A 27,234-nucleotide genomic window follows, 5' to 3' on the forward strand; every position below is an offset into this window, starting at 1 on the left:
GATATGACATTGAACTACTGCATGATTACTGAAACAATAGCAAATTAGAGCTCTAAAATTCACAGTGACTTGGAAAAGATTAGCATAAAATTTACACATATTCAGTAAGGTTCTTCTAATTACACATTGTTATTCTTTTGGCCCCACTTAAAACAGCTGAGATTATCTTGATCAAATAACACTTTCAATTAAAGGTTAAAAAACACATTGTTTTGGAGGGATATACAATCAATCATTAACAGATTAACACAAAATTAAGCCAATTACCCAAAAGTGATAAACTTGGAAAAGTGGATTTAACTTACAACGATAATACTGAATGGAATGATTATTCCACCTAATAACGCATAAGGTATGGTGTCTTCTTTGTAAGGGTACTTGATGGACTCATCATTACAGAATACTCCTCGCTGGAAGGGGGTATGCCTTGAAGTAAGAATTGCAAAAGGCAATCCAGCTAGCAAAAGGAATAAATGAAAATATCATTAAAAACGAAATATCAAAACTAATTAATGGCAATAATTATCCCAGAGACTGTGTTTAAAAATGCATTTGCCATAAAAATGAAGAAAAGCACATGTAAGAAGGAAATGCAGCAATGCATGCAACAGAAGTCAGACAGATTACAGCTCAGGGGAAAGATCTTGTTTCTACAGGAAACAATGCTTCCAAGTCTTCTATTAAAGAATTTAATGGATTTTAGAAAAAAAAATCTCTTCTCATGCTCTCGTTGTCATTTAATCACAGGGTTTTCAACACTATTTCCAAACCTATTTGTCACAGACTGCTTCCAAAAGGAAAATAGAATTTTGACATTGCCCATTTTATCTTTATATTACTACCACATTTAGACAGGTCATGGTCACCAGCTAATAAAGCTTTATCCACTCGTTTCTGTACTGTCTACAGCAAGTTTAGAGCTGCGGTAAAAAGGAGTCTGAACTTAAACCAAGTTTCTTAAGAAAAGATGGACAATGGAGTCAAGCACAAAAGCACCTAAAACACAGCTCTCTCTGTTTTCATTATCAATGTTCTCCCTAAGGTATGTCTCACACTTACCTCCTAAAATGTCTAACTTTTGCCTAAATGTGAACTTTAAGAATTCAGTTCTCCTTTACCTCACTGAAGCTGGCATTATGATTAACAGTGCAGCATACTAAGTAGGACTGCCTTGTAAAAGAGAGAGAGTCCGGGAGAAATCCTCAACATGAGGTCTGCTTCAAGACTTACCAAGTATGGAAGATTCTCTCCCTAAGTGCCCATCCTCCCAGCAGTAATACCACAACCACTAAGCTAACATACTCACAGACGTTCAAGTGTTCTTTCTGTGAAGCATCCAGTCTTGATGACCATTTACAGTTCTCGTTAACTCCACTAAAGCCCTAAAGGCTGAAGGACAACCAAGCCTCTGCCACTCTGCCTGAGTGTATTTACTACAAATATCAAATATGTTCAGTCTACAAGGGGCAAATGAAAAGGAGAAGCAATTCCTAGTTCTTTTATTTATCTTCCTGTTTTTCATGTAGACTCTGAATACACGAACCAAAGTTTTTTCTTTGTGTTAGCCAATTTGCCAATAGCTGTCAACCCATAAGAAGTCTTTAAGATGCCCACAAGGTTCCCAAAGCCATACTTCTAGTAAATGCTACATTTAAAAAAAATTTTTTTTAAACTAGAGCTGACTTTGCTAACTGACCCTTATACTACCTCGCTTATCTGAATTCAAACTATCCTCTGATTTACCAAATTGTCTGCATTCAGAGGAATGGGGTGAAATGCCCAAGTCTTTAATATAAATACCATGGTTACAGCACAAACCTCTTGCACTTATCAGCACACACTGTGGAGGTGAATACTCAGATCTGTGATTTTAGTTGTTGACTGCCCTATACAGTAACTAAATGCTCATCCTTCAACCAATAACGATACTCTAACCCAATGAGCAAATTTATCTTGTATTTACAAAGAATCACCACTTCTACAATTCACTTTACCTGAAAGAACTCTATACAAAGTACTGGAAACTTGCAGTCTCTACAACGCATATTTCGGAATTGACTGAATTTTTCAATGAGCACTTCTTTCTTTTAAAGTAAGAAAAGATATCTAGCACAGAAACGAAATGCACATATGATTAGTATCCAAAACTCAGTAGGCTTTATGCCCTTATTCTTAGGAAAAATTCATATTAATAGCCTAAATATGTTGAAAAATGTTCTTAACAAGCATACCCATTAAGTTGTTTTTTTTCCCTTTGACCACAAAAACTATGTTAGAAATTATTCTTAGATTTAGAAAAAAAGTTCATGGGTATCTTTTAGAATAGGAGGGAAACAAAATAAAATCATATAAAATTAGTCCATTTTTTAAAATAGGAATAGTCAAGTGGGCAAATACTGAGCAAATCCAATGTGCAAGGAATTCTGCTACCAGGAATACAAGGTTGAATAAGGCACAGTACATAATCATAGCAGAGAATAAACAGAGGTACAAAGATCTATGAAGGTTCAAAAGAGAACGAGAGCTGGTAAGGCTCTAAGTAGTGATATTCAAAAAGCTAGTGGTTCTCAGAGTCAGAATCTCAGTAGAAGGGGTCTGGTACAGAGATAGAGATTTGGGGACACAAAGGATCTCTGAAGCCAAGAAGTAAAAGAAATTGTATAGGATGGATATGAAGTGGAAAGAAGTGGAGGGTGAGGCACAGGGGATGAGCAGAGGAAGAAGATCCACTGAGGCAGACTTGGTGGGCTGAGGGAAGGTCAAGAGAGAGTAATGTCACTGAGGTCAAACCCAGAGACAGCATATTTCAGGAGGTGGTGATTGGTCCACAGTGTCCGGTGGGTTTTCAATTGCCAAACTTAGTGAAAGTGGTTTTAATAAGGAAGAAGGGGGTAGAAACCAGACCATAAGAAATTGTAAAAAAATAAGCATGAATCTACCACAAATGCATACTATTCTTTTGAGAGTTTGCGTGAAGAGAAGAGATTGTACCACAGAAGGCCTCAGAAATATTTTTAAATTACAGTAATATCTAATATTTGCAATCTCTCATATAAGCCCATGAGATGTATTGTATCAGTCATTACCCAACACCATTTCATTTTCACTAATCAATTAAACCTGAATGTAGACCCCCAAAAGGGGGATGGAGAGGAAGACCAAACTATTGGTGGTTCACTGACACACTTAAGGTTCACAAAAGTGAGACAGTCCAGATTCCTGCTCTGGAAATTCTGGAATTGGAACAAAGACTGATTCAGTCAGAGCTGGCAAACAGCATTAGGCCACACACAACAAAGACTGGCTGAAGAAGAGGCTGAAGACAAAGCAGGTCTGCAAAGAAAACAGAAGTGACTAGCCTGATCCCTGAGAGTGAGAAATAGAGAAAGCAGCTTTGGTTCCCCATTGCCAAAGGCCCTCACTGATCTTGCTGTTTGGGGGTTGTTAGAGTGCCTCGTAGCCTTTCAACAAAACCCAATTTTACTTAAGCTAGTTAGAAAGGGATTCTACTCCTTGCAACCAACAGAGCCATAACTAGAACAATTACATCCATTCCCCCTACTCTGAGAGCATGTAGGTTATTATTAACTTTTTGATTAATATATAAATGCCAAAGTGAACATTTCCAAATACCAATCCTCGTTTGCATTATTTCCTTACAATATATTTTTTATGTGGAATTATAGTCCAAGATATAAACATTAAGGTTCTTGACAAACTGCTCCAGAAAGGTTATTTTATACCACCAATTTAATCTACCAGCCACAGTGTAATAAAGTATGGAGAAACACAAAAACTAAGTAAACATATCAGATGCTATCTTCTGCATCTACTATAGATTTCAAGGGAAAAGTGAAGAGTTCCACTTACTCTTTCATCAAATCAAACCAAACATCGTTTTCCTTTTACCTGAAAGATTACATCTCTAAAACAATCCCTTTTCATCATTTGTCAACTGACTACATTTGTCAAACAATGTTTCTCTTAATACTTCAGGGTGCAAAATTCATTTTCATTCCCCCCCCCCTTTTTTTTTTTTTTGAGGAAGATCCGCCCTGAGCTAACATCTGCCAATCCTCCTCTTTTTGCTGAGGAAGACTGGCCCTGGGCTAACATCCATGCCCACCTTCCTCCACTTTACATGGGACGCCGTCACAGCATGGCTTGACAAGTAGTGCGTCGGTGCACGCCCGGGATCCAAACCAGCGAACCCCAGGCCACCGCAGCAGAGTACGTGCACTCAACTGCTTGCACCACCAGGCCAGCCCCTCAATCCCTTTTGTTTGAACAATTTTATTGAGGTATAATTTACATACCATAAAATTAATCCACTCTTAAGTATATAATTCAATGATTTGGGTAAATGTATACAGTTGTGCAACCATCACCACAATCCAATTCTAGAACATTTTCATTACCCAAAAAATTCCCATGAGCCCATCTGCATTCAACCTTTGCTCCCACGTTCAGCTACAGGCAATCATTCATCTGTTTTCTGTCTCTACATAGATTTGTCTTTTTGGAACATTTCATATAAATGGAATCATACAATATGTGGTATTTTACAAGTGACATATCACTTAGCATAATGTTTTTAAGGTTCATCCATGTTGTAGCATGCATTTTGTTCCTTTTTATTGCTAAATAGTATCCTATTGTATGCATGTACATACTACATTTGGTTTACTCATTCACTAGTTAATGTACATTTAGGTTGTTTGCAGTCTTTGTCTATTATGACTAATACCACTATAAACATTCATGTACAAGTCTTTGTGTGGACATATATTTTCATTTCTAATGAGTGGACATCTAGGAGTGAATGGCTGGGTCATACGGTAAGTTTATGTTTAACTTTCTAATTGCCAAACTGTTTTCCAAAGTGGCTGCACTACTTTACATTCCCACATTCTGCTTTTTAACATGCTCCAGTGGCTAGTCATAATAGTCCATTTAAGAATCAGATTACTTGCAGAGTAAACTCATACTCACAAATAAATATAGCCTTCTACCTCCTACCAGTGAATATTTATAACAGTTCAAAGAAGAGCATGTGATATGGTAACTCATCGCTTCCACAAACTAATACCACAAGAACACTTCTCCAACCTTTACCAGAGACAGGAAAAGACAACACAAGAACACGGTCACACAACATCTTTAACTTCCTCTTGAACAAATACCCAGGATCTTGAAACCATAATATAAATACTAACAACCGAGTTAGTGAGAAAGATTGGTGGTTGGATATCCAGCAACACTGAGAAACTGTGGTTAAAAACTTTTCTACATGTGAAGGAAATTCTTCTAATACTGAAAACTACACAAATGCTTCCACAAAACAATGTTTTAAAGTTCTTCCGTGGTATAGCATAGATTGGTATTTTGTTTCATTTTATTGCAGAACAGTATTCCATTATATGGATATAAAATATATCAGATGCCCAGAAGAGAGTGACATGTAACTCCAAAGTCCACAGCAGCAAATCATTAAGTGACACACTTCCTCAGGGCTAAGAGCAGTAGGCAACAGCCTGAGAAATCCTGACACAAACATGTCAGGCACCTCAAGATTGTTTCAAGGTCAAGTACTATACCTCGATAGCCTGGAAGATGAAAAGACTCCACCGGCAGAACAAAAGACCCCATCAAAAAGAAAGGATGATGTCCATTTATAAAATATCTCAGAGATCACATTCTTCTCCTAATGCCCAAACAAGAAGAGAAGGATGTAGATGGAGACTAGAAACCTAAACAATCCAAAGGTACAGGCTATACCATAGAATAATGGGTCTATTATTATTTTTGCAACCTGACTGCACCCCTAGGCTAAATAGATATGTGAGGCGTGTGTGTATTTAGTCTACCTTCTCTATTAGGTCATTTGAAAATCTACCTTTGTTTATTTACCAATGGGAAAAATTCCAAGTAGGAAAAAGTCAATTTTGAAATTACAAGTTGTCAAAAGATGCTAGTGAGTACCTAAAATATAATCATATTTAATAAGATAGTAAAAAGAATACGCCAATGCCTTATTTCTTTTCCTTCTGCTTATATTTAAGAGAATAAAGCTTTGGTGACTATTCAAGAGAATTCATGAAGTTACTTTGTCCCATTCATGCATGAACTGAAGTGCACTAGGGTACACGGGGGTACATGATAAAATGTAGTTCAGGAAACAGAAGGAATGAATCAGAAACAAAAACAATTACTGAACTACACCAAAATACAAGAGTCAAGAAGAGAGAACTAAGATCATGTATACTGTATAACTGAAAAAATACCTGGACTACTGCATTCCTTTATTACTTAAAGCATGAATTTTTTTCTGCTGTAAACAATTAAGAGCAGTATATAATGTATTCTCATGTTACATGGAGTACTTATCTGAGTATATTTCATTAATATTAATCTTTATTAGAGGCAGGGTTTTAAAAAGCTAAAAAATAATTTTCAACCTGCATTAACAAACTATAACTAAACTAACCTAAGCTAGAACATTTTCCTATTTGTAAACTCTATCACCATATCTTAAAGGAAAACTTTGAAACAGTTTAATATTAACTACAGTTGAACACAATTCAGTATACAGACCAAAAGGTTAAGCAACTTCACCTATAACAGAAGTCTTAAGAATTCAGGAAACTTAAGGAAGATGTAAAAATAACTGTTATTTTTGTCAACATTAAGGGACATTATAATTCAACTAGAGAAAGTAAGATCTCAAAGTCCTGAGTACCATTTCTTTAATAAAGAAGTAATCATTCAATTCATTTCAACAACCAACTGCGTTCCTACTACTCTGTACAAGGCACAAGTTTGAGGTGGGGTAGGGACCGTAGGTATGGCACAGGTCTTATGTGATCAAATTTTGGATTTATTTTGAAGGTAGAGGCAAGAGTATTTGTTGATGGATGGACTGGATATGAATGTGAGAAAATAGGAGTCAACAATGACCTTAAGGTTTTCCATTTCAGAGACCAGAAGATTAAAGTTGCATTAACTGAGATGGGGAAGACTGAAGACCGAATAGGGGCAAGGGATAGATCCACGAGTTCATACTTGGATGCATCAAGTTTGAGGTGCCTATTAGTAGAGATATCAAGTAGGCAGTTAGAAATAAAGTCCATTGGAGGAGAGGTCCAGGATGAAGACAGAAATTTGGCATAGAGGTGGTTTTAGAGCCATGAAACTGAATGAGATCACCAGGGAGCAAGTATAGATACAGGAGAAAAGAGGACCCAAGGACTGATCCCTGGGAGTACTCCAAAATTAAAAGGTCAGGAAGAAGAGAAGGAACTTGCAAAGGAGAATGAGAAAAAGCAGCCAGTAAGGTAGAATTAAAACCAGGAGAGTGTAGAAAATCCCAAAAAATCTATTCCAAACTCCTAGAACTAATAAGTGTGTGCGGCAAGGTCACAGTATATAAGGTCCACCCACAAAAATCAATCATATTTCTATATAGTAGCATAAACAATTGGAAACCAAAATTAAAAGCATGATACCATTTATAATAGTTCAAAATATTGAAATACTTAGCTATAAATCTAACAAAATATGTACAGGATCTGTATGCTGAAAACTACAAAACAGGGCCGGCTCCGTGGCTTGGCGGTTAAGTGCGCGCGCTCTGATGCTGGCGGCCTGGGTTCGGATCCCGGGAGCGCCCCGAGGCACCACTTCTCCGTCCAACGTGAGGCCGAGTCCCACATACAGCAACTAGAAGGATGTGAACCTATGACATACAACTGTCTGCTGGGGCTTTGGGGGGAAAAAAACTGAATAAATAAAATCTTTAAAAAAAAAAAAACTACAAAACACTGATAAAAGATATCAAAGACCTAAGTAAATGGAAAGACATATCATCTTCATGGATTGGAAGATTTAATAAGGTAAAGATGTCAATTCTCCCCCAAATTGATCTACAGCTTTAATGCAATTCTCATCAAAATTCCAGCCAGATTATTTTGTAGACACATTGATCCTAAAATTTATGTGAAAAAGCAAGGGCACTTGACAGCTAAAACAATTTTGAAAAGGAATAATAAAGTTGGAGGAGTCACGCTCCCTGATATTTTTTGAGAAAAATGTAGCTACTGTTTATTTTTCCCCCACTCAATTTTAAGCTACTCAGTACTTTTTCTTTTTACCACTCAATATATAGATAGCTACAATAATCAAGACTGTGTGGTATAAGAGGAAGGAAAGACACAAATATCAATGGAGCAAGAACAGAATCCAGAAACAGATCCACACAAGTACAGCCAGCTGACTTTTTTTTTTCCACAAAGGTACGAAAGCAATTCAATGGAGAAACTAGAGTCTTTTCAGCAAATGATGTTGGAACAACTGGTCATTCATGCACACACACACAAAAAAAATGAACCTCGACCTAAACTTCACACTTCATACAAAACTTAACACAAAATGGATCATACAGATAAGTATAATACAGAAGACATAAAAAAAAGTCTTTGTAATAGGATTAGGTAAAGAATTCTTAGACATAACACCAAAAGCACAGTCTATAAAAGAAAAAAATATCAATAAACTTGATTCATCCCAGTTTCGAATCCCAGCTTTGTCATTTATTAGATGTAGGACCTAGGGCAAATGACTTAACTTCTCTTAGCAAAAATTTTCTCACCTATAATTAATTAAATGAATGAATGAATAAATAAATAAATATATAATTAGAAAATGAGCAAAAGACTTGAATATACACTTCACCAAAGGGGATATATTGATAGTAAGCAAGCACATGAAAAGACATTCAACATCAGTAGCCATTAGAGAAAAGCAAATTCAAGCCCTAATGAGATATAACTACACACCTATTAGAATGGCTAAAATAAAAAACACCGGTGTTGGTGAATATGTAGAACAAATGGACACCTTATACATTGCTGGTAAGAATACAAAATGGTATAGCCACTCTGGAAAACAGTTTGGCAGTTTCTTATGAATTTAGACATACATTTAGCAAAAGACCCAGCAATCGCTCTACTGGGTATCCACCCTAGCAAAATGAAAACTTATGTTCATCCAAAAGTTTGTAGACTCATGTTCATAGAGCTTTACTTGTAACAGTCAAAAACTGGAAATAACCAAGATGCCCCTCAACAGACAAATGAATAAATAAACTGTGATATATCCATATAATGGAATACTATACAACAACAAAAAATAACAAACTATTAATGCACTCAACAACCTGGATAGATCTCAGAGGCATAACTCTAAGTAAAAAAAAAAAAAAAAAAAAAATCAAATTTCAAAATGATATATACCGTACAAATCCATTTATGTAACATACTTGACAAAATTATAGTCATGGAGAATACACCAATGGTTGCCAAGAGTTAGGGTTTGGGGGAGGATGTGACTATACAGAGAAATAGTATGAGGAAATTTCTCAAGGATGATGAACAGTTCTGAACTCTGATTGTGGTAATGATTCCTCAAGTAAAAAAACTGGTGAAATCTGAATAATATCTGTACTTTAATAACTACTATAGTACTGTATTTTAAAATAACCATTATAACTATATAATTATTATAACTATTATAATAGTATTGTATTTTAGTAAATAGTTAAATAATAATTTTGCCATATTTACATAAGATGCTTCATTGGGTGAAGCCAGGTGAAGGCTACATGGTAACTCTCTGAACTATTTTTGCAACTTCTATGTCAGTCTAAAGTTATTTCAAAATAAAACATTTTAAAAATGTTTTTAAAATGCTGCTAATAGATCAAGTAAGATGAAGACCACTGGATTTAACAACTTGATTTTTAACAAATTGCTGGCGACTGACAGGAACTGTTTCCATAAAGATGGTGATTAGAGAGTAGAATGCTTAAAATTCAGATTATGGAGGGGTTTATTAGAAAGGTTTATTACGGAGTGTATTTATTAGAAATGGCATCAACCATGGGAAATAGGACCATGGGAGGTAAATCGCTGAGACAGACAAAGGACAGGATCTTTGAAGTAGAAAAGAAAAGGGAACTGAGAATTTCTTATTAAATTTAGGGAGGGAGAGGATCACTTTATTCTTGCAAGATTCCCATGAAGGCTAAACTATATCAAGTACAATAAGCAACCAAACATCCTTATAGAGTTGTTTTAAGGGCCCAAGAAAAGCTAATAAGCTCTAAACAAGTAGTAAAGGAGCCGGCCTGGTGGTGCAGCAGTTAAGTGTGCGTGCTCCGCTTCAGCGGCCCGGGGTTCACAGGTTTGGATCCCGGGCGCCCACCGACGCACCACTTGTCAAGCCATGCTGTGGGGGCGTCCCATATGAAGTAGAGGAAGATGGGCACGGATGTTAGCCCAGGGTCAGTCTTCCTCAGCAAAAAGAGGAAGACTGGCGACGGATGTTAGTTCAGGGCTGATCTTCCTCACTAAATAAATAAATAAATAAACAAATAAATAAATAAATAAGTAGTAAAGACAGAAAAGAATAGGGAAAGAAATACAGGCAAAACACTTCACTCTAGGGCCGGCCCCGTGGCTTAGCAGTTAAGTGCGCGTGCTCCGCTACTGGCAGCCCGGGTTCGGATCCCGGGTGCGCACCGACGCACTGCTTCTCCAGTCATGCTGAGGCCGCATCCTACATACAGCAACTAGAAGGATGTGCAACTGTGACATACAACTATCCACTGGGGCTCTGGGGAGAAAAAAGGAGGAGGATTGGCAATAGATGTTAGCTCAGAGCCGGTCTTCCTCAGCAAAAAAGAGGATGATTAGCATGGATGTTAGCTCAGGGCTGATCCTCCTCACAAAAAAAAAAAAAAAAAAAAAGGCACTTCACTCTTACTTAAAAGGTGAATGACTGGCAGTGCCTTTCTCCAAAGTACAATACCAGAGAGGTTTGCTACATGTACTGGAGCTAAATCAATGAACTCTGTTCTTAAGAACAAGGACAGACTTTGAGATAGGTGTGATGTCTGCGTCAATAAAACCCTTTTCTTGTGGCTTTCTGATAAACGGAAAAGCACCCTTTTTATAGTTAGAAAAATACATATGAACAGATTAAGTGACTTGTATAAGGTTACAGTGAATTTCAAGAGTGAAGCTAGGAAACAGATTCAAATTCAAATTTTTACTCTTAAAGAGTCTAGATCAGGATTCAGAAATTCTTCCAGCAGATATAGTCAACCTAGACAGACAGACTGCTATCACACTAACCCATTTCCTACCACTCTTTCCTAATCTAATCTTCACCACCTAGATTCACATTCATAACTTTCAACCAAAACAAAAGAGCTTCCAGGACTTAACCACATCCATCAAAACAGACCCACTCTATACTGAAGACTGTCAAATAGAATGTGAGCGACTGTCAAAATATCATGTCATATAATGAGCGCCTGTCAAAAAGAATGTGAACAACAGAGTAAGGCAGACTTGCTGGGGTTAAAATCCCAATTCGGCCTCTTGGTTGCTATAAAAGAGAAATACCTACCAACCTCAGAGAGTTGTTATGAGCAGAGACAGAATCTATAACACAGTAGTACTTCATACACAATAGCCACTCAATGATAGAACAAACACAGCCTTCCATTTACCATACACCGCAAAAATTTTTTTTAAGTTTTTTTTTTTTTTTTAAAGATTTTATTTATTTATTTTTCCCCCAAAGCCCCAGTACATAGTTGTCTGTCATAGCTGCACATCCTTCTAGTTGCTGTATGTGGGACGCGGCCTCAGCATGGCTGGAGGAGTGGTGCCTCGGTGCGCACCCGGGATCCGAACCCGGGCCGCCGGCAGCGGAGCGCACGCACTTAACCGCTAAGCCACGGGGCCGGCCCATACACCGCAAAAATTCTAAACCAAACAATGAGCACCCAAATTGTAACATTTTCAAAGAGAATAAGCAAAATTCTATAGTAAACAAAATGGATGCCTTCCCAGTTTCTCTTTCCATCTCCTTGCCCAATGATTTTAATACTGGCTCCCATAGAACAGAGTTACTCTTCACACTGGAAACAGGAAATCTGCTGCTAAAGTTAAACAAGGGTATACTCCCCCAAGTTATAGAGAAGTTGACAGAAATCTCATTTTTTCTCTCAAATTTTGATAGCTTCTAAAAGGATGCTTTTAGGTAAAACAGAGGATTAAACTCAAGTATAAGAATGTTATCTGTGGGGCCAGGCCCGTGGCATAGTGGTTAAGTTCTGTGAGTTCTGCTTCAGTGGCCTGGGGTTCACAGGTTCAGATCCCAGGCACAGACCTACACCACTCATCAAGCCATGCTGAGGCAGCGAACCACATAGAAAACAGAGCAAGACTGGCACAGACGTTAGCTCAGGATGAATCTTCCTCACCAGAAAAAATAAAAAGAATGCATCCAATTGAACACATATGTATATTTAACTAAACACGACTGGTGCATTGAGCTTCAAAACTCCCACTGAGAAAATCAGTGAATCACTAGACCATTTTCCCCACTCTTACTGCCCTGTCAGTGACCTCTGCTTATGCTGCCCCTAGATAGAACAAGATCCCTAATTGGATCTCCCCCACCCTCGCCCAGCCCTCTAAGCCAAGATAGCCATTGGAAAGTCATCTGATTAAAAAGATTCCTCACTGCTGCTACCTACCCTGGTGCCAGAGTGGCAGCATCTGGGAACTGCCTTCTGAAAGTAGGCTACTCTAATACCATGCTCTGAGCTGATGTTGACCGTTCATAGTCCAAAAAACAGATGTAAAAACAAAAAGTTTCCTTTCTACAAGTAATATAGAATTCCATTCTTGACATTAGAAAGACAGGTTCATGACAAAGCAGTAAACTGCCATTTTTCAGACACTATTTCATTCTTATTCTAAATATGAAAGCTTAAAGGTAATTGACAAAAATGGTAGAGAATTTTATCTAATTCTTATTTAAAGATGGAGCCCAAAGAAATTTGGCTACAATAGAATATTAAGTGATTTTCCAGAAAGCCAGATATGTGACAAAAGCATTTGTAGCTAAAGGGAAACTCTGAAGTGTTTCAGGAGTGGCTTCCGTCTTTCCAAGACACTATTTTTGCTCACATTTCACAATTACTGAATAAGGTAGTATTCAAAATCACTGTACTGCATTGGACATGTCTATTTTTTATGGCTTACGTCACCAATCCTGCACTCCAATCACAAATGAATTAGTTTCACATAAACAGTTCTAAGCTTATACTTTTAACCTTAGGTCTTGCTCCTCAACAAAAACTAAATTTGGGATTTTCAAATATTTCTTTAAAGTAACCACATAAGCCCTGAAGATGACTAAGAAATTAAATAATTTTAAATCAGCTCTCATTCAAAGGCTCATAAACCCTTATTCCAAGACCCAAAGCCCTCAAATTCCTAGTTCTTTCATAACATTTGGTGCCAAAATCCAACCTGAACTTATCTAATGGCAAAACTTAACCTGAACAAGTGAAAGAACAACCCTAGCCTTTATTCACCCCACTTAGACTAGTCATATTTCACTGTATAAATATTAATAATGCCTTGATTAAGAAGTACTGTCCTAGACCCTGCTCAGGGGGTTACATACGGTATATGAATCATATAACCTTTCAAAAATTCAAAAAGTTCCAGCTCCAAGAGTTTTGGATAATGGACTATGATCCTATATTTAGATAAAATCTTCACTATTAAAAGAAGCTTCTGGGCCGGCCCTGTGGCTTGGTGGTTAAGTGCGCGCGCTGCGATGCTGGTGGCCCGGGTCGGATCCCGGGTATGCATCGAGGCACCACTTCTCCGTTCATCCTGAGGCCGAGTCCCGCATACAGCAACTAGAAGGATGTGCAGCTACGACATACAACTATCCACTGGGGCTTTGGGGGGAAAAAATAAAATAAATAAAATCTTTAAAAAAAAAAAAAGAAAAAAAGAAGCTTCTAATTTCAACCTATTATTTTTCAGAGAACCAAAAAATTTTAAATGTATTAAAGATCTACTGCATAATAAAACTTAAAACAGTAATGGTCCCTCACAAAAAATGCACTATATATATCCCACACATATATTTTCTTAATTATAGGACTGTAAGTGCCACAAGATTTCAGTTCCATTTTTTTAATTATAAAAACACTGAAAACTTACACTGAATTTGTAAGTACTATCATGTTTTCTAAATTTGTCTTCACTAGATTACTAAATCTTATAAATTAAAAGTTTATTCTATTTATTAAACTGTCAACCAATTTTGCACTCCTTTCCTTTGGTAAGAACCAATGATCTCAATTCAAAACAAATACTCTTATAAAATGAGTTAACAAATAGGTAAATATTATGAAGCACAGCCCTGAAATTTTACTTTTTTAATATCTGATCAGGTAGTCCAATTCCTAGCAATAAATATTCACTAACTGTGAGGATAATCATTTGTAGCAATCATTCTAATATTATTTAGCCAAAGAGCATTGACATTTCACCAAACTTTATGAGCAAATTTTTTTCAAATTTTTAAAAAATTAATACACCTTATTTTTTTATTGATGTCATAATAGTTTATAACATTGTGAAATTTTGGTTGTACATTATTGTTTGTCAGTCATCATATACATGCCTCCCTTCATCCCTTGTGCCCATCCCTTAACCCCCTTGCCCCTGGTAACCACTATACAGTTCTCTCTGTCCGTGTGTTGGTTTGTATTCCACACGAGTGAAACCAGGCGGTGTTTGTCTTTCTCGTTTTGGCTTACTGCACTTAACGTAATACCCTCCAGGTTCATCCATGTTGTTGCAAATGGGACGATTTTGTCTTTTTTTTATGGCTGAGTAGTATTCCATTGTATATGTATACACCACATTTTCTTTATCCAATCATCAATTGAGGGACACTTGGGTTGCTTCCACTTCTTGGCTATAGTGAATAATGCTGCAATGAACATAGGGGTGCATACGCCTGTTTGGATTGTTGATTTCAGGTTCCTTGGATATATTCCCAGTAGTGGGGTAGCTGGATCATAGGGTATTTCTATTTTTAATTTTTTGAGGAATCTCCATACTGTTTTCCATAGAGGCTGCACCAGTTTGCACTCCCACCTGCAGTGAATGAGTGTTCCCGTTCCTCCACACCCTCTCCAACATTTGTTGTGTTTTGTCTTGGTGATTATAGCCATTGTAACGGGTGTAAGGTGATATCTTAGTGTTGTTTTGATTTGCATTTCCCTGATGATTAGTGATGTTGAACATCTTTTCATTTGCTTATTGGCCATCTAATCCACTTTATTTTTTAAAGCAGTTTTAGAGTAATAAAAAAACTGAGCAGAAAGTAGAAGATACACTCCCTTTCTACAACCACCATCCTTAATTTCCTCTATTATAAACATCTTTCATTGGTGTGGTACATTTATTAGAACTGATGAACCAATATTGATAAATTATTATTAACTAAACTCCACCGTTTACACTAGGGTTCATTCTTTGTGCTGTACAGTTCTATGGGTTTTGACAAATACATAATGTCATGCATCCACCACAACAATATCATCCAGAACAGCTTCATCACCCTAAAAATCCTCCAACTACTCACTCCTCTTCTGTCCTCTCCCCAATCCCTGGTAACCACTGATCATTTTATTGTCTCCATAGTTTTACCTTTTCCAGAATGTCATATAGTCGAAATCACAGAGTATCTAGTCTTTTCAGATTGGCTTCTTTCACTTAGCAATACACATTTAAGGTTCTTCCATGTCTTTTTATGCTGGATAGATCATTGCTTTTTAATGCTGAATAATATTCCATTGCATGGATGTACCACAGTTTATCCATTCACCTAATGAAGGACATCTCAGTTGCTTCCAAGTTTTGGCAATTATGAGTAAAGCTGTTACACACATCTGTATGCTGGTTTTTGTGTGGACCTAAGTTTTGTGCGGACATAAGGTAATTTCAGTAAATACCTAGAAGCATGACTGCTAGGTCATGGTAAGATTATGTTTAGTTTTGTAAGAAACTGCCAAACTGTCTTCCAAAGTGTGTACCAATTTACATTCCCACCAGCAATGAATGAGAACTTCTGTTGCTCCATATCCTCACCAGCATTTGGTGTTGTCAGTGTTTTGGATTTCAGCCATTCTAATAGGTGTGTAGTAGTATCTCACCATTGTTTTAATTTACAATTCCCTAATGAACTATGATGTTGCACATCTTTTCATATGCTTATTTGCTATCTGTATATCATCTTTGGTGAGGTGCCTCTATCTGTTCAGATCTTCTTCCCACTTTGTGACTGCGTTGTTTGTTTTCCTATAGTTGAGATTTAAGAGTTCTTTGTATATTTTGGATACAAATCCTTTATCAGATATGTGTTTTATAAGTATTTTCCCCCAGTCTGTGGCTTTACACAGACCAGAAGTTTTTAATTTTAATGAAGTCCAACTTATCAATTATTTCTTTCACAGACCATGCTTTTGGTGTCATTATCTAAAAACTCATTGCCAAATCCAAGGTGCAAATTTATTTTTAATTACAAAATTTTTCAAAGAAACAATGTCATGAGTTCAACCAATTTCTTAAGGCCTAAAGAGGTAAAGCATATAACATCCCCAGCTAGTGTTTTCAAGATAGTATTTATGAAGAGAAAAATAAATTCATGAGACAGTAACACAAATGCCTTCACTTCACTTTTATCTAAAGTATGACAGATGACACTCCCAGAATAAGTCATATGAGATACTCTGCCTTCAAACTCTTTGGCCCACAACAGAAAAATGCAGACATCATCATGCTAATATTTTCATATATTCAGAGATGAAATGTTTTTAAAAAGAAAAAAAAAGATTTGGCCTATTTTACAAAAAGGTTATGAATTAACAAAAAGGAGATAAATTTGACCTTTTTCATATTTTAAAATAACTGCAAAATAATCTCATTACATCCATCAAAATATATTTATGTTTAGCCATTCTGCCAATTCAATGTTTAAGAAATTAAAAAATTACGTCATTTCTGCTTGAAAAGGGGGGAGGGTGTAAGTCTGACTGCAAGTTTAGACTGTAAGAAGACAATTCCTGGTGGTAGGCAAAAGGAACATTTTAATTTCAATTGTCTTCTTATCACATGTTATTCACTGACGAAGCTCATTTAGTAGAAAGAGCTTTTAGGGCTTCTCAAAAACCAGAGTTCCCATCTAGGAATAACATTTACCCCATTCAAATCTTGCAGATTTCTCAAAATACACACGGTAGAACAGTTAGAAGATAATGTCTACTAATTTAGTAGAGCTGTACTCAGCAGGTGAAGCAATAGCTCTTAACCACTTAATTTTAGCAAGGCATTCCATAACATGCCCTGAAACTATTTTTAAGAAGATTTTATGCCAACCAATTCGACAATCTGGAAGAAATGGATAAATTCTTAGAATCATACAACCTTCCAAAACTGGATCAAGAAGAAGTGGAGAATTTGAATAGACCAATCACCAGTAAGGAGATCGAAACAGTAATCAAAAACCTCCCCAAAAATAAAAGTCCAGGACCAGACGGCTTCCCTGGTGAATTCTACCAAACATTCAAAGAAGACTTAATACCTATCCTTCTCAAACTCTTCCAAAAATTGAGGAGGGGAAGCTCCTAACTCATTCTACGAAGCTGACATTACCCTGATACCAAAACCAGACAAGGACAACACAAAAAAGAAAATTACAGGCCAATATCACTGATGAACATCGATGCGAAAATCCTCAACAAAATACTAGCAAATCGCATACAACAATACGTTAAAAGATTATACACCATGATCAAGTGGGATTTATTCCAGGGATGCAGGGATGGTTTAACATTCGCAAATCAATCAACGTAATACACCACATTAATAAAATGAAGAACAAAAATCACATGATCATCTCAATAGATGCAGAGAAAGCATTTGACAAGATCCAGCATCCATTTATGATAAAAACTCTGAATAAAATGGGTATAGAAGGAAAGTACCTCAACATAATAAAGACCATATATGAGAAACCCACAGCTAATATCATCCTCAATGGTGAAAAACTGAAAGCTATCCCTCTAAGAACAGGAACCAGACAAGGATGCCCACTGTCACCACTCCTATTTAACATAGTATTGGAAGTCCTAGCCAGAGCAATCAGGCAAGAGAAAGAAATAAAAGGGATCCAAATTGGAAAGGAAGAAGTGAAACTGTCACTATTTGCAGATGACATGATTTTATATATAGAAAACCCTAAAGAATCCACCAGAAAACTTTTAGAAGTAATAAACGAATATGGTAAAGTTGCAGGATACAAAATCAACATACAAAAATCAGTTGCATTTCTGTACACTAACAATGAAGTAGCAGAAAGAGAAATTAAGAATACCATCCCATTTACAATTGCAACAAAAAGAATAAAATACCTAGGAATAAATTTAACCAAAGAGGTAAAAGATCTGTACAATTTAAAACTATAAAACATTTCTGAAAGAAATTGAAGAAGACACAAAGAAATGGAAAGATATTCCGTGCTCTTGGATTGGAAGAATTAACATAGTTAAGATGTCCATACTTCCTAAAGCCATCTATAGATTCAATGCAATCCCTATCAAAGTTCCAACAACATTTTTCACAGAAATAGAACAAAGAATCCTAAAATTCATATGGAACAACAAAAGACCCCGAATAGCTAAAGGAATCCTGAGAAAAAGAACAAAGCTGGAGGTATCACACTCCCTGATATCAAAATATACTACAAAGCTATAGTAACCAAAACAGCATGGTACTGGCACAAAAACAGACACACAGATCAATGGAATAGAATCGAAAGCCCAGAAATAAACCCACACATCTATGGACAGCTAATCTTTGACAAAGGAGCCAAGAACATACAATGGGGAAAAGAAAGTCTCTTCAACAAATGGTGTTGGGAAAACTGGAGAGCCATATGCAAAAAAATGAAAGTAGATCCTTACCTTACACCATACACAAAAATTAACTCCAAATGGATTAAAGACTTGAATGTAAGACCTGAAACTGTGAAAGTTCTAGAAGAAAACATAGGCAGTATGCTCTTCGACATCGGTCTTAGCAACATCTTTTCAAACACCACATCTGACCGGGCAAGAGAAACAATAGAAAAAATAAACAAATGGGACTACATCAAACTAAAAAGCTTCTGCACAGCAAAGGAAACCATCAACAAAACGAAAAGACAACCTAACAATTGGGAGAAGATATTTGCAAACCATACATCTGATAAGGGCTTAATCTCCAAAATATATAAAGAACTCATGCATCTCAACAACAAAAAAACTACCAACCCAATTAAAAAATGGGCAAAAGACCTGAACAGACATTTCTCCAAAGAAGATATACAGATGGCCAACAGACACATGAAAAGATGTTCAAAATCACTAACTATCAGGGAAATGCAAATCAAAACTACAATGAGATATCACCTCACGCCTGTCAGAATGGCTATAATTAACAAGACAGGAAACAACATGTGTTGGAGAGGATGTGGAGAGAAGGGAACTCTCATACACTGCTGGTGGGAGTGCAAACTGGTGCAGCCACTATGGAAAACAGTATGGAGATTCCTCAAAAAATCAAGGATAGAACTACCATATGATCCAGCCATCCCACTGCTGGGTATTTATCCAAAGAACTTGAAAACACCAATTTGCAAAGGTACATGCACCCCTGTGTTCATTGCAGCCTTATTCACAATAGCCAAGACTTGGAAGCAACCTAAGTGCCCATCAAGGGACGAATGGATAAAGAAGCTGTGGTATATATACACAATGGAATACTACTCAGCCATAAGAAATGACGAAATCCAGCCATTTGTGACAACATGGATGGACATTGAGGGTATAATGCAAAGTGAAATAAGTCAGAGGGAGAAGGCCAAATACCGTATGATTTCCTTCATTAAGTAGTAGATAATAACAACAATAAACAAACACATAGGGACAGAGATTGGATTGGTGGTTACCAGAGAAGAAGGGGGGAGGGGGGAGGGTGAAAGGGATAATTTGGTACATGTGTGTGGTGATGGGTTGTAATTAGTATTTTGGTGGTGAACATGATGTAGTCCATGCAGAAATAGAAGTACAATGATGTACACCTGAAATTTTTGCAATATTATAAACCAATGTTACTGCAATAAAAAAAAAAAAAAAAAAAGAAGATTTTATGACCAGATATTTTTCCCAATGAATCCCTTAAAAAGCCATAGCATTTAGGAAAACAACAGTGGAATTCAGTAAGCTTGGCTAATGTGAAACTAGTAGAGCTTCAGTTTTCATTATTGGCAGTGTATACTCAATATTTATATAACTTTTCTTTCCTTTAAGTTCATCCAATATAAATTAAAATTTATCAAAATATTTTCAAGTGTTCTGTAAAATGGATGTATAACAAATACTTAAAATATCAAATCTACATATTATCTCTTCCAAAGGTAGCAGGAAAAGCAGTTTTAAACAAAGAAAACATCTGTGATTATAGAAAATTACTTAAAGATGCATCTAGTATTACTTCATTTTGTGACAATAATATAAAGAAAGGGTGCTGGAACAACTGCTCATAAGAAATGATTGGGGGCCAGCCCTGTGGCATAGCAGTTAAGTGCGCACGCTCTGCTGCTGGCAGCCCGGGGTTCGGATCCCGGGCGTGCACCGACGCACCACTTGTCAGGCCATGCTGTGGCAGCATCCCAAATAAAGCAGAGGAAGATGGGCACAGATGTTAGCTCAGGGCCAGTCTTCCTCAGCAAAAAGAGGAGGATTGGCATGGATGTTACCTCAGGGCTGATCTTCCCCACAAAAAAAAAAAAGAAAAAGAAATGATTGAATCGGTATTTTCTGTAACAATGTCGACAAGAAATGCAGCTCCACGTGGAAATAAGTAAACAAGAAAATAAACCAAGAACTCTAACAAACCAAGCTCCATAATACTGTATTTCTTTAATTCTAATAGGTATTTCCCCCATATTTTAAGGTATCTCTAATCAGAACATATAATCAATATAATAGTGTCCCATTATTTTCCTGAAAAGCTGTTTTAATGAGGTATCTGGTATTAAGAGATGACTTGGAAATACAGTATATTTCAAAAGAGTTAAGCTAAATTTTCATGGTAGTAATTACTATTAAATGTAAGTGACAATCATACTCCATTTCACATTTAGTAGTTTTTCATTACAATTTTCTACCTATAATTATTGAACATCTATTACCTACCAAGCAATGTTCTTGGCACTAAGGATACAGTGGTGAGCAAAAGAGGCCATTTCCACCCTAGTAAAGCTTACTGCCTTGTGCCTAGTGGGGTGAAACTGGGAAAAGGCAGCACAGCACCTATGTCAACATGGAAACAAAGGGTTACAACATTCAAGTGTGGGCAATACACTGTTTTGATACCAGCTTTCTGGACTAGTACAGGGAAAGGGTGGCAAGAGAGACTTGCCACGCCATAAAACCCAACAAACACCAATGTCCCCCTACAGTGCAGCAGGGTATTGATGGCCACTTCTGCCATAAATAACACTTTACTTCTATATTACCTCACAGCTTTAAAATAAACATAATAACCCATCCACTTCCTTCTTCATGACTAACAATTTTTTATTACCATTTAAGTAGCTACTCAAAAATAATAAAATCGGGCCTCAGTTTTCTTCTTTGAGATAGTTAACTTAAAGAAATATTATGTTTCAAACTATATGCCAAAAACAAAGAATTTCAGAAAATCCATATATCCATAGTAAATGATCTCCCTCAACTTCCCAAACATTATCAAATCTCAAACTTTACAGACGCAGCATTCTATAACAATTCAACCCAAAAACGTTATCCTGTATTGCCTTTTTCCTCAGGCATTAATACAGGGAATAAAAGTGATTTTAAAAGATTAACTTGAGGGGCCGGCCCCGTGGCATAGCAGTTAAGTTCCTGTGCTCCGCTTTGGCGGCCCAGGGTTCTCAGGTTCAGAGCCCGAGCACGGACCTGCACACCGCTTGTCAAGCCATGCTGTGGCAGCGTCCCATATAAAGTAGAGGAAGATGGGCATGGATGTTAGCCCAGGGCCAATATTCCTCAGCAAAAAAAAAAAAGAGGAGGATTGGCAACAGATGTTAGCTCAGGGCTAATCTTCCTGACAAAACAAAAAAAAGAAAGAAAAGAAAAAAAACTAAATAGAAAGCAACTGGACTACCAAAAATAGAGAAAAATATTTCTTACAAGTTATCCTTTAAAACTGTGAATAATCTACTTATTACACCAATAATACTTGTAGCAAAAATCTGAAGAATAAACAGTCCTAGAAAAACTCTTGTGCTGAATGCTATACAAAAGCCAAGCATTTTTTGTTACACTAACCCACTCCACACCAGCTGAAAAGGATAATCCAGGGGCGGGCCTGGTGGCATAGTGATTAAGTTCTCGCACTCCATTTTGGCAGCCAGGGGTTCGCAAGTTCAGATCCCGGGCGTGGACCCATACACCGCTCATCAAGCCATACTGTGGCGGCATCCCACATAACAAAATAGAAGAAGACTGGCACAGATGCTAGCTCAGGGCCAATCTTCCTCACCAAAAAAAAAAAGAAAGAAAAGGATAATCCAAAGTACGTCATTCTAAATTTTGGTTTAAGAGGCTATTGACATTTCTGTGTTTTTTAGAATAATCACCTAGAATGACTTCACTACAATTTCCAACCAAAAACTGGAACAGTGCACATCCTAGAGTAAGAATTTTAAAAGACAAATACTTCAAACAATGGAGACATAGGATTTCAAATAATGCATATTTTTCAATGAATTTAGGGTAAAGGTTTTTTGCACATTAAGATACGTTTACATTGGGGCCAGGTGGCTCAGTGGTTAAGTTCGAGTGCTCTGCTTCAGCCCGGGGTTTGCAGGTTCGGATCCTGGGCACGCACCGACGCACTGCTTGTCCAGCCATGCTGTGGCGGCATCCCATATAAAGTAGAGGAAGATGGGCATGGATGTTAACCCAGGGCCAATCTTCCTCAGCAAAAAGAGGAAGATTGGCATCGGATGTTAGCTCAGGGCTAGTCGTCCTCACCCAAAAAAAAAAAAAACAATAAAGATATGTTTACATAGATGTTCTTCTATCATCAGCTAATAACTTAATATACAACACACACTTAGGATGAAGTTCATTATTAATGATAATAAATAGTGACAAAGACTCTCTCCTTGTCTAAACTTTAGTTAGGTTCCTCAAAGCCCTCTTCTCAACTAGGCTTCAACCTTGGCCTTCTGTGTCCGTTCTGTCCTCGGTTGGCCTGCAGAGCCCAATATTAGAAACAATCCCCCAACTCTTGATATCTCATCATACTTAATATCTGATCAAGTTCCTTATCTCCCACTTTTGATGTATAGATCCTGGTATGCCTTTAACAAGAATCCCGTTAGGCCAATCTGTCAAGAATCCTCCTACCCTTGATGTCTCCTCTTAGTAACTTTCCATCCACTGACCCCCACACCCTGCTCCTTAGCTATAAATCTCCACGTCTCTGCTGTATTCAGAGTTGAGCTCCATCTCTCACCCCTGCTGCAACAGTCTTGAACAAAGTCTTCCTCATCATTTTAACAAGTGTCAGAATAATTATTTTTTTAACAGTAGGAACCTTGTTAGAGAGAAAACCTCCAATTCCTTAACAAACTTTGGTTGGCCAACTGAAAGAAGGGGAAAAACTAAAACTTCTTAAAATTAATCTATATCAACCAACATCTGAGTGCTGAATTGCGTTCAAGGTACCATATCCATAGAGCAAAAGATACAAAAGACGTGTCTATAACAAAGAACTTGACTGGCCTTTGTCTCTGGCTCCTGGAAAAGAGACTCTAAATTCGTGGAATTTTCTGAGTAATAGGAGTATCTTTGTTATCCATGAACCTGTTGGATCACACCTGAGTTTATGCTGACAAGATGACTCAGGATGAGGTCTAGTCACCAGAAAGAGCAACCATGTGATTAGAGGGATGGGGCTTTGAGCCCCAAGGAGGAGAGGGGAGCTACAGATTGAGGCTCAATCACACAGCCAATGATTCAATCAATTATACCTACATAATGAAATCTCAATAAAAACACTGGACGTTAAAGCTTCGTAGAGCTTCCTTGTTGGCGAAGACATCAGAGTGCTGGGAAGGTGACAAGCCCTGATTCTACTGGGAGAAGGTACAGATGCTCTGCGTTCAGGCTCCCTCCAACTCCCAGACCTCGCCCTATGTGTATCTTCATTTGGCTGGTCCTGATTTATATCCTTTATAATAAAACTGTAATCATAAGTATAGAGCTTTCTTGAGTTCTATGAGTCATTCTAGTGAACTGTTAAATCTGAAGGGGTCATGGGAAGCTCCAAATTTGTAGCCAGTTGATCAGAAGTACAGGTGGCCTGGGGACCCCCAAACTTGTGGCTGGCATCTGAAGTGAGGACAGTCTTGGGGGGGGGTGGTTATGGGAATCCCCTGGACTTGTAGCCAGTTGGTCAGAAGTGTGGGTAGCCTGGAGACCCTCAAACTTGCAGCTGACAACCAAAGTGAGAGCAGTCTTACTGGGGACTATGACCTTAAACCTGTGGAGTCTGACACTAACTCTGAGTGGTTAGCATCAGAATTGCATTATAGGGGCCGGGCCGGTGGCGTAGCGGTTAAGCGCGCGCGCTCCGCTGCTGGAGGCCCGGGTTCGGATCCCAGGCGCACACCGACGCACCGCTTGTCAGGCCATGCTGTGGCGGCATCCCACATAAAGTGGAGGAAGATCGGCACAGATGTTAGCTCAGGGCCAGTTTTCCTCAGCAAAAAGAGGAGGACTGGCATGGATGTTAGCTCAGGGCTGATCTTCCTCACAAAAAAAAAAAAGAATTGCATTATAGTATATTGTAACATGCAAGACAAACTTTCTATCTTTGAGGAATTATATGTTTATCTGTAGGTCCACTCAAGTCCACAGACAACCCATCATTCCTACAAGAGCCTAGTCAGCCACATAGGTTGCTGAGCCCAGAACAAGGAGTGAAGTTTTGATTTTGATTTACTGTGCATTTTCAAAATATTATTATTTGAATCTTTTCTTTTGGCACTTCCTTGGAGACAGATAACTAAATCAACATACAGAACAGTTAAGCTTCCAGAACAACTATGTGAAAATGGGTATATAGTTAAGACAGTTCAACTTCACACTTATCAAAATGAAAGTGGGATAATTTCTAGTGGTTTTGTAAAATTTAAAATAGCCTTCCTTGAGCCAGCCCTAATGGCCTAGTGGTTAAAGTTCAGCGCTCACCCCTTCAGCAGCTGGAGTTCAGCTTCTGGTCACGGAACCATACCACCCATCTGTCAGTAGCTATGCTGTAGCAGCAGCTCACGTAAAAGAACTAGAATGTTCTTCTAGTTACAACCAGGATATACGACTATATACTGGGGCTTTGGGGAGGGGAAAAAAAAAAAAGGAAGATTGGCAACAGATATTAGCTCAGGGCAAATCTTTCCCTGCATAAAAACAAAAACAAAAATAAAATAGCCTATCTTATTTGAAAAATAGTATGTATCCAAGGTTGGGAAAAAAACAGAAAATGTAGAAGATAAAATGAAAACAGTCTCATATACTAATAATCCCACTATTCAGAAAGAACCCTTATTACTCTTCTCCCTCCCACCCCCATGTAATATATTATAAAGATCTTTCCATGTCAATAAATGTCATCAAAAGTTATAAAATGGATGAATTATCATAATATTTCATCACTGGAGTAAATCATAAATAGTCCCTTACAGCTGCACTAATTTATTTCCAATTTTTCTGCTATAAAAAATAATGCTGGGGGCCAGCCCAGCGGCTCAGCAGTTAAGTGCGCGCACTCTGCTTCGGCGACCCAGGGTTCGCAGGTTCAGATCCCGGGCGTGCACCAACACACCGCTTGTTAAGCCATGCTGCAGTGGCATCCCATGTAAAGTAGAGGAAGACGGGCATGGATGTTAACCCAGGGCCAATCTTCCTCAGCAAAAAAAAAAAAAAAGAGGAGGATTAGCATTGGATGTTAGCTCAGGGCCGTTATTCCTCACACACACAAAACATAATAACACTGTAACAAACCTTCTTGTAACTACTTCTCTGCATGAAACTATCATTATTTCCTTAGAATAAATTGCTTGAAGTATAATTTCTAAGTCCAATGATACATTCTTTTTAATATCAATTTACACTCTGCCAGCTTTGTGTATGAGAGTACTTGTTTTCTACACTTGACAAGCTGGGAAAGCTCCTACCTTTGCCAATGTAACAGGCCAAACCATGTTCTCAGTGTTGCTTTAAAATGAACTTAAGAACATTAAGTCTTTTACACTATTTTTTGGCAATTTTTTTCTTCCACTGACAAGTTTGTTCATGCTCTTTGTCCATTCTGCTTTGGGACATTCATGTTTCTCACTAATTTATAAGAGTATTTATATATAAAGGAATTAAGCCTCTTTCACACACATCCACATACATTCCTAGTTTGTCATGATGCAGTTTAGGTCACTGTGAATAATACAACGTCTCTTTAGGAGCTTTATAAATTAATCACAAAAAACATTGGCTATACTATTATTTTAGGCTAAACATTTTTACTAAAAGGTTATACCAAAGAGAAATAAAGACCTAAGAAAAGCAACTACTCACCATCGGTATTCTAGTCAATGTAAAATAACCTATTAAACACAGACAAGAGTTTTCTATGCGCAAGCTATATAGATTTTAAACTCTAGAAAAAGTATACTTATTCATTGCAATATAGGGATTTTGGATTTAACACTAACTTTATTGTTACTATCATTACTCTGAAAGTCTGCATACAAACTAAAGCTTTTGCCTTTTTCTAGAAATGTAAAAATTTACAAAAGTAAATGTATAAGGAAGTGCAGAGAGAGAAGGTAAACCTACATGAAGCCAAAAGGGGAGTACAAAAAAAATTTGGTGTCAAATAAAAAATGGATCCTTAAAACCCAAAAACAAACTTTAAGCCAAAAAACATTAGGAATCTATAGTTTTCTGAATGTTGCATCTTTTTTGACTAGCTGATGAAGAAACAGTACAGAATGTATTTTTTTAAAAAAGATTATGGGCCTCAGATTATTTAAAAAAAAAAAAGTCACTGCTTTAAAATATTCTATCATCCAAAATCTTATTACTCATCTTCAAATTATAAAGTATGTGTGTGTATAGAGTTACATCAAACATAAATCACTTACAGAAAATAAACTGTCTTCTACATCTGATGTTAT

General features: G+C 37.3%; 1 protein-coding gene across 7 annotated transcripts in view; it reads right to left on the reverse strand.

Moving 5' to 3' along the window:
- The window catches only part of PLPP1 (phospholipid phosphatase 1), a 101,043-nt gene that overhangs the window by 39,250 nt on the left and 34,559 nt on the right, over window positions 1–27,234 (reverse strand). For 3 of the 7 annotated variants that reach the window (XM_004422819.3, XM_087443278.1, XM_087443280.1), the window contains one exon: window positions 306–457. The exons of 3 other annotated variants lie outside the window; for them this stretch is intronic. In XM_004422819.3, the coding sequence (XP_004422876.1) occupies window positions 306–457 (152 nt within the window). Of the gene's footprint in view, window positions 1–305; window positions 458–1,994; window positions 2,013–27,234 lie in introns of those variants that run through there. One more of the 7 variants, XM_087443281.1, reaches the window with a different exon arrangement.

The sequence above is a fragment of the Ceratotherium simum genome, chromosome 18 (assembly GCF_057802395.1).
Source record: "Ceratotherium simum simum isolate JZ-2026a chromosome 18, ASM5780239v1, whole genome shotgun sequence".
Classification (NCBI taxonomy): domain Eukaryota; kingdom Metazoa; phylum Chordata; class Mammalia; order Perissodactyla; family Rhinocerotidae; genus Ceratotherium; species Ceratotherium simum.